The sequence below is a fragment of the Megachile rotundata genome, chromosome 4, assembly GCF_050947335.1.
Source record: "Megachile rotundata isolate GNS110a chromosome 4, iyMegRotu1, whole genome shotgun sequence".
NCBI classification, from domain to species: Eukaryota; Metazoa; Arthropoda; class Insecta; order Hymenoptera; family Megachilidae; genus Megachile; species Megachile rotundata.
In genome coordinates this window covers 14775153-14783526 of record NC_134986.1, presented here as the reverse complement: position 1 = coordinate 14783526, position 8374 = coordinate 14775153, and the positions used below count along the sequence as shown (strand labels likewise).

Genomic DNA, 8374 nt, shown 5'->3' with positions numbered 1-8374 from the left:
GTGACTGTACCTATTGTTAATATAAACATACAATGTTTACTTATGCATTCCACTTAACTGTGTACGCATTTGTAAAAACAAGCAGTTACATTTGTAATGAATGAAAGGATAGGAAATTCTACTAAGGTTTCCGATAATAAAAACAAATTTTATAATATAAAACTATTTTGATATAATATTTATCACAGAAAACTTAAAGAATTATTCATGTTGATCATCAATACTGAATTATGTAAATGTAAAGTATCTAATCATCTTCATCGTTTAATAACATTTCAATAAGATCAACTTGCTGGCACTGATCACCTTCTAAGCGTTTTTGTGTACCCCACTTTGCTAAAGTTGGCAAAACTCTTAACTTTGTAGTGGAATCTGTCCGAAATGGACATTTTAAGTCCTTCCAACTGAAACAAAAAATAATTGTACAGGTTTATGATTTGGATTATCACATTTAAAATGCAAACAGTATTTGAAGCTTACAGGTATAGATTATAGGTAATACAAGAATATTCTCAACATTGCCAATATTTCCAATATTAAGTGTGAAATAAGGAAGATATCATAAATGTACATTGATGTGAATTCTATTAATATACTTACTAGGGACGATCTCCAACTTCAACTTCAACTAAATTTACATTTTCAGGTGCATCTTTAAATCCTTGCTCTATAAAAGGTTCCGCTGTAATACAAATAAAATCATGGTTATTTATAGTTTATTGGTATATGTAATTTAGAATTTTCAATAGAATAAGATGAAGTATACTCATAACCAAAAAAAAATGTCAATATTATCAAACTATGCTTTGTGTTAAAAAGATGTTATAACTAGGTTATGTATAAAATAAATGACTGCATTTGAATAATTATACCTTGGACACAATCAGGACACCAACTATTGCCATTAGCAAGTTTTGTACCACCGTATAGCACATAAATCGGGTCATTAGTTTTTAAATTCTTAATGAATTTAAAAAAATTCTCATATCCTTGAACGTGATGACGTACAACCATCTTCTGTTATATAGTTTCGTATTAATCTGCACAACAGTAATTAAATATTATTAGTCTTTTTTGCTATTCTATGATGCGTTATAATATCCAATGACTTGTTATCAATGGTAAAATGGTGACACCTACTTATGAGATATTCTCGATTGTCGGGTATTATTTACACGATAAGTCATCCATTATTTTTCATTCAATATATCTGACACCTATTTAATTAATGTGTCAGCAATACTAAATTATAAAACTTTTCAGCTATGAGAAATATTTAAAAATTTATCTACTTTCTATTTAAAATATTAATTATTTATGTGCAACATATTTTGTCAGGTATGAGTGACATAGGCGTGCGTATATGCGCTTTTGTTAAGTGTGCAGTAGCAAGCAAAGTAAGAAATACAATTGTTCCTATTTTGACTAACATATATTTTTAACAATACCGGTGTATTGCTACTTTCTGATATTAACAAAAATTTAAACAAACCGCGAAAAATTCTAAAATCGTAATTAGAAAATATGATAACAGTGCGAAGAATTTCATAGTTGTCAATTCCTTCGTGAAACTTGAACCGCCTCCTCTGATTGGACAAAAGAGTGTACACTCCCGCTTTGATAACCCGAGAATGACGAGTTGCACAGCCAATCGGATCACTCGTGAAGGAGAGGGTGTTTGGTATGCCTTGGGACAGGGCAGCTTGTTCACAGTAATTCAAGGTTTTGACCGTGTAACAATATTGTTGTGCTATCGTCGTGTTTGTTACAAAAGAAATAATTCGCCTCTCCTTGGCAGCCGCGAAATCTCGTCGAGTTTAAGTTAGTCGGTTGTAGGAATGGCCGCAGTTTTCGATATCGAATTGCACGATGCGGACACGGTAAATAGGGACGAGTCGGACGATGATGTTATCGAGATCGGCGAGGTAATTCTCCATCTGCACACGAGCACTCCAATTTCCTTATCGTCAGTTACTTTCCACGTTCCGTAACGCTTTCCTACTCAATTTTTCTTTTCACGTGTAGGAAGAGTACGATGCAAATCCAAACGTGAATGAGATAACCGAGTGAGTAAGCCTTCCTTAATTACTTATGCCAGTCTTTCGCGTCAGGTTCCGAAGTAACAAGAAATTTTACGTTGTTAGATCGGAAGGTGTCGAAACGGTAGCAATATCGGAACAGAATGTCAATCGCGGTCGGGAAAGAGCTGGGCCCCAGGATTTCGAACTTTGTAAAGTTATCGGGAAAGGTGGTTACGGCAAGGTTTTTCAAGTGCGTAAGATCACTGGTAATGACAGGGGGACGATCTTTGCCATGAAGGTAGGGCAAAATATTTCATTCATTCCTTTTCTCTTTATTAGATACTTTACCGATCTTGTACAGTACGTATGAATGAATAAATTAAATATACACCCGTTCGGTCTCGTTCGACGGAAAATTTTATTTCAACCTTCCACTCGGAATTATATAAGTTTTTTGTCTTCCTTTGTTTTGATCGGGACTGCGCAGCAATTATTGTTCACGAAAGGTGGCTGGATAAGGATCATTTTTCGCCTGTTAGTTAATTGTGACTTTATTATTCTTCTTTTAATAATTTCACCTTTGTTATTAATTAAAATAGAACAGTTATTAATGCAGTCTACTAGTTCAGCTAGGAAATAAATTAAAGCTATTAGCCACTTAAGAGTACAGTATGTTAACAATTTCAGTACATTTTCTTAATTATATGTACTTTAAAAAGAACAATATAATATTGATACCATGTATATTTATAATATCAATGTTTATGTCTACCTGATGCTATAAAGGTATTGTGTTGTTACATGGAGAATGGTTTTTAATAAACACTGGATATTTAAAGAGATATATTTGTTTTACAGTTAAAGCAACAACAAATTGACAAATGGCTGAGCCTTGAAAGGTCATGTATTATACTTAAACAAATAATTACACAATAAAGTTACAAAGACATAAGGAGTACATCTTTAACTTTATATGACTTAATATAATGTTTCATTTGTTAAAATTCTTTTTCAACAATGCAGTAGGCAAAAAATTGCCTTTATCCACCCATCTTCTTTTTACCTTATACATAATATGAATAAAATTTATAACAAAAAATAATATTAGCTAATAGATTTCTCATTTACAGCTTTATGAACTTCAACAAAGTACAAATCAATTCATTTAGAATCACACAGAATTATATATGAATTTTTTTTCCTAAAATTAAGAGAACCAAAAAAGTATTAAGAAATAAAAGACAGCTGTCATGATAAAACAAAGTAATAAGTTTTCCTGTTTATTATTGTTTTTTACAGGCAAAATAAAAATAGATATGTTAACTATTGATTTTTTATTTGATTTGACTTATGTTTATAGGTTTGTTTTACATTTGTATGTTTTACGTTGAATATATTTATTTGGAAAATAGGTCTTGCGTAAAGCCTCCATTATAAGGAACCAAAAAGATACTGCACACACTAAGGCTGAAAGAAACATTTTGGAAGCTGTGAAAGTAAGTTCAAATTGCATGTATTTAACTGATGCAGACGATATTTGATCTTTGGCCGTCTAATTTATTACATTGTTCAATCAGAAGAACAAAGTAGAAAAAATTAGATGCTTGTAATTAGATATTAGTATCTCTTATAATTTATCACAACTAACATGTAGTAAAAGATCCTCAAAGTATAAGTGTATATGTGTTTTTACCTGGCAGCATCCTTTCATCGTAGACCTCATGTATGCTTTTCAAACTGGTGGCAAATTGTATTTGATTTTGGAATACATGTGTGGTGGTGAATTATTTCGACATTTGAACGATGAAGGCATTTTCCTTGAAGAAACTGCTTGGTAAGTGAAATGATACAGATCTTAGCAGTAATCATGTGAATTATTACTTAGTTCTGATAGTATAAACTATATTATGTTTCACTTTTATAGTTTCTACTTGTCAGAAATAATACTGGCTCTTCAACATCTTCATTTACAGGGAATTATTTATAGGTATTTTAATGTTTTTATAAGTACACATTTTACTGTAAAATTTAAGTATTGTTTCTAAATCTTTAAACTAATGATTATATTGTAAATAAATTTGTAGAGATCTGAAACCAGAAAATATCTTGCTAGATGCAGAAGGACACATAAAATTAACTGATTTTGGTTTGTGTAAAGAGCATATTCAAGATGGTACTGTTACACATACATTCTGTGGTACTATAGAATATATGTAAGGAAAACTTTAATATAACTACAATCTGAATTTCTTAGTTTATTGATATTAATGATAGTAATGTTTTGATAAAAGGGCCCCAGAAATCTTAACACGAAGTGGTCATGGTAAGGCAGTAGATTGGTGGAGTTTAGGCACTTTAATGTATGATATGCTTACGGGTTTAGTAAGTGTTTTTAAGTATTTGAATATAAATTGAGAAGGTCACTTTATTAATATCTATATTTTAAACTTTTAGCCACCATTTACATCTGATAATAGAAAGAAGACCATTGAAAAGATTCTACGTGGTAAATTAAATCTCCCTCAGTACTTGACACCTGATTCTAGGGACCTTATCCGAAAATTGTTGAAGGTTGATTTTGTGGACCATAGAAGCTACTATTTTTTAAGTTATTTGTTAATGCAAATTTTAATGTTTGGTCTTATCATTTATAGAGACAAGTTTCACAAAGATTAGGATCTGGTTCATCAGATGCAGAGCAAATAAAGAGTCACCAATTTTTCAAGCATATCAACTGGGATGATGTGATTTCTCGCAAATTAGAACCACCTTTTAAACCAACATTAGCCAGTGAAGATGATGTGTCTCAGTTTGACCAAACATTTACGACATCTGCACCAATAGACTCTCCTGCTGAGTATACATTAAGTGAATCTGCTAACAGAGTATTTCAAGTGTGTTTTCCCATATTGCTTGTTTTGATACAATCACTGGAAAGTTTTACTGTATTACTAATTAGTTGTATCGGATCTTAGGGATTTACGTATGTAGCACCTAGCATACTGGAAGATATGTATTCCCAACCACGAGTAATAAATGCTAGAAGTCCACGTAGAGGTAACATGCGAGGTTTCTCACCACGAGGAACGCACTTTCATTTACATAATACACATGTACAAAATCATAGGTAAGCATATTCAGTGATTTTAATAATGCATCGCTATGTCGTACACAAACATAGTATAATACATTTGATGTAAATTACATGATTATTTAAATTTCTGAAATCTGGAATATATTAATTTATAGACACAATGGAGTTGGACATGGAAACATGGAAGATACAGAAATGATTGAAATAGGCTAACTGCCAACTTTTTTATAGTGGAAAATGCTTAGCATTTCGGCCTAACTGCTGGATATCCATGACCAATCCTTGTGTCTCAGGGAGGGATTTTATAAAGATGTAGATGGAGTAGCAAAAGGATAGGTCCAATACACCAGTACTTTATTGGATATGCAGCAGTTAAATTTAGCTAATTTTTTTTTTTATCAAATATAATTAAAATAAAAATACCAATTAAGATTATGCTTTAAGAACAGCGACGCAGCAGTTATTTGGTAGCATGCAATAAGAAAAGGAAAGAGTACATATACATACACACACACGTACATTTATATTTGTGAACGATAAATAATCAGGAAGAAAAGACTTTTATTTACTTATTTACCGTTAATTACAAACGTGCTCAACGTTGTAACAGAATCCGTTATTTGCATACATTATAGTCAAATGCTACATACGTTTTATTAACCCGTTAATACGTAATCACCTGTTGTGTTTTGTATATATGATACACAGGTTGGTTGGATATTCATATATAGTTATCTACAAAATGTCATTTACGCTAAGTGCAACAGACTGAAAAATTCTAGCACTTTTAGAGGTTCATAAATTATACTGTTAATACAAGTTTGAGGTTCAACCATCCTGTAACACTTGTATATTTAAAAGTCCGTACACGGGGCGTGTAATTTTATTACAGTGTACGCGTGCTTAAATATAATTAATTAAAAAATAAGGAAATAAAAGACGAATAGACTTAATATACGAAGATATTAACAGCTACCACAACCGCTCCGCCGCTCAAAATTCCATATCTGGTTGTTCATTTCGGAAAATATTTTCAGCAGTAATAACGTTTCCATGGCAATAATGTAAACAATAACAAAGTTTGCACGATAGTCATAGACAATGTTTGCGTAATACTGCAACGGAATTGCATTTGTACAATTGAAAGTTCCTAAGAAACAAGTGAGTTTAAACCGCAATGTATTCCAATCTTCAACAAACAAATATTTTTTGTAAAGGTACTCGTGCATTCGTTATTATTTTAACCAGTGCTTACTTCTGATACAGAGACAAATTTTTTCTTTTCCTAATTTTCTGTAAAACAAGTTACCATGGTAACATATGTTACTGCGAAACGTTGACTTGCTGCCGATATCATAAAATATATATTTCGTATTTACACTCGTGTTTACATGCTCAGTGTGACATCATATTGTATTGCAATTTATTTAATTGACGTCTATTTGTTACATGTATTTATATATTATTGAAAATACTAATATATTGATTTTGTCGTACACACAATATTAGTAAAGATAAACTATAGTATAAAGCGGTGATGGGCAGCTGTGCTCGCGAGGACGCGGTGCATGAGTGTGTAAGCGGCCGGAACCGACGAGTACAATATTCTCTTGTTATATTGCCATGAGCGGAACTGAAGGAGCGTAAAATTTTTGAAACTGGCAATATAGAAAGATCTTGCGATGATGGAAGATTGAGCACAGCACTCGTTAAATTTTGCTTGGTCAACATTCAAATTTAGAAATTCGAAGTCACTTGTGTCCGTGAGCTCTTTGTCGAGTACATGATCTGTCCATCACTGTGGTAAAGGATAAGTGTTTAGAATGATTGTTGGCCGCTCATCAAGAAATTTCAAACTACCCAAGTGTTCACAGGCCATACTAGCTGGCATTACAATTTTAGCTATATTTACAGCGAATATACCCCATGGTCGAAATGTTAGAACGTTACATCCCATGGTCTCTCTGCTGCGAATTTGACGCTACATTTCGACTATGCATACATTAAACAAATTGCGTATAATATATAAGATTACATTACACACGAAAGAAAAGCGTACGATGATATTCGCAAATTGTATTGTATTATAAAGAAGCGTATATTCAGAGAGGATAATTTATAAGCCACTTTTTCCGTACGTGTCGAATGATGTATTTTCGATGTTGAAGTGAGAATCTGTCTACAGAGTTGTTCGTCGTGCTTAACGTTCAAAGATCTTTCTGTAGTGAGATATTAAGACTTAAAACGTACGCAAACAATGTTAATTTTTCAGGTTTATAATGAAATGAATTAGTATTTAATTGATAAAGATAAAACAAAAACAATAATTACGTCAGCAATGATGTAATAACGTATTACCATATCTGTGTAATGTACTATAATTTTTTATCCGTTTTTTTATAACTATAAACATCGTATAAGAATCGAAATCGTTTTGAAACATATTAGAATTTATATAGAATTTCATCGTTAATATAAATAATGAACTTTGTAGGTAGATTCTACCGATATGCTTTGCAACAACCACTTTGGTGCTGATACTCATTAATTTGATTCAATTCAAAGCGGCCTGCATACTGTAATTGATTTGTACACCTTAAGAAATCAATTATCGTTAGCACCTAGTGCTCTATTTAGATCTTGTATGTTACGTTTCGTCGCGACAACCGAAAAAACATACTAAACGAATTTAGCAGAAATTAAGATTTATTTTTTATAATATTCTGTTTGAGGTATTAATAACAAAGAAGTGTTTATAGTTACCCCACGAGGCACAAGATATACATATATTAGTTAAGAGTTTAAAAGAAGAAAAATAAAGTATCATCGAATGATATGTAAATTAAATAACTAGCCATTGGCCGAAATAAGTGATAAATGGTTTGATGCTTCCAATTAAAAGAAATATAGATTCTATAATTGATTCATTGCTATTATGGTTTGTAATCCTCTGAATCGTATTTACAAATAAATAATGATTTGTGACAACAAATTTTCCTTGATTTCTTTTTATCTTTTTTATCCTTGAAACAAAGTTTCAAATTTCCAAATTTGTAAGTTTTAGAATTTCAGATTTTTTAATTTTTAAATTTGAAATTAACTAAGCCGAATTAGCTCGAACCTGCCCGATTTCCTCCGACTTAACCCGAAATATTTCATCCACTCGATTATGTCCGTACATTTCCGGCATCCATCCAAACTCGAAATGTCATGAACCTTCATTAAAATTGCCATTTTTAATCATCCATTTTATTATTGT

General features: G+C 31.7%; 2 protein-coding genes across 2 annotated transcripts; one reads left to right on the top strand and one right to left on the bottom strand.

Moving 5' to 3' along the window:
• Window positions 1–147: 147 nt before the first annotated feature.
• On the bottom strand, window positions 148–1014 carry LOC100878119 (thioredoxin domain-containing protein 17). The gene is made up of 3 exons (XM_003706074.3): window positions 873–1014; window positions 601–682; window positions 148–404 (listed from the first exon to the last, which is right to left on the bottom strand). Exons 1-3 carry the CDS (start codon window positions 1012–1014, stop codon window positions 248–250), a joined length of 381 nt encoding a protein of 126 aa, XP_003706122.1. The 3' UTR covers window positions 148–247.
• A 638-nt stretch (window positions 1015–1652) lies between these two features.
• LOC100878234 (ribosomal protein S6 kinase beta-1) lies at window positions 1653–8107 on the top strand. The gene is made up of 12 exons (XM_003706075.3): window positions 1653–1925; window positions 2026–2066; window positions 2145–2319; window positions 3434–3517; window positions 3722–3855; window positions 3946–4008; window positions 4106–4234; window positions 4313–4403; window positions 4476–4592; window positions 4676–4915; window positions 4997–5148; window positions 5271–8107. Exons 1-12 carry the CDS (start codon window positions 1839–1841, stop codon window positions 5326–5328), a joined length of 1371 nt encoding a protein of 456 aa, XP_003706123.1. The 5' UTR covers window positions 1653–1838; the 3' UTR covers window positions 5329–8107.
• Window positions 8108–8374: the final 267 nt, after the last annotated feature.

Bases quoted from the DNA above. Each gene is read 5' to 3' on its own strand.
- LOC100878119 (XM_003706074.3), bottom strand. From the start codon at position 1,014: ATGGTTGTACGTCATCACGTTCAAGGATATGAGAATTTTTTTAAATTC. The intron at 683-872 runs GTATAATTATTC...TTTGTATTACAG, and splicing joins GTGTCCTGATTGTGTCCAAG to CGGAACCTTTTATAGAGCAA. The intron at 405-600 runs GTAAGTATATTA...TTTTTGTTTCAG, and splicing joins GAAGTTGGAGATCGTCCCTA to TTGGAAGGACTTAAAATGTC.
- LOC100878234 (XM_003706075.3), top strand. From the start codon at position 1,839: ATGGCCGCAGTTTTCGATATCGAATTGCACGATGCGGACACGGTAAAT. The intron at 1,926-2,025 runs GTAATTCTCCAT...TTTCACGTGTAG, and splicing joins ATGTTATCGAGATCGGCGAG to GAAGAGTACGATGCAAATCC. The intron at 4,009-4,105 runs GTATTTTAATGT...ATAAATTTGTAG, and splicing joins TTACAGGGAATTATTTATAG to AGATCTGAAACCAGAAAATA.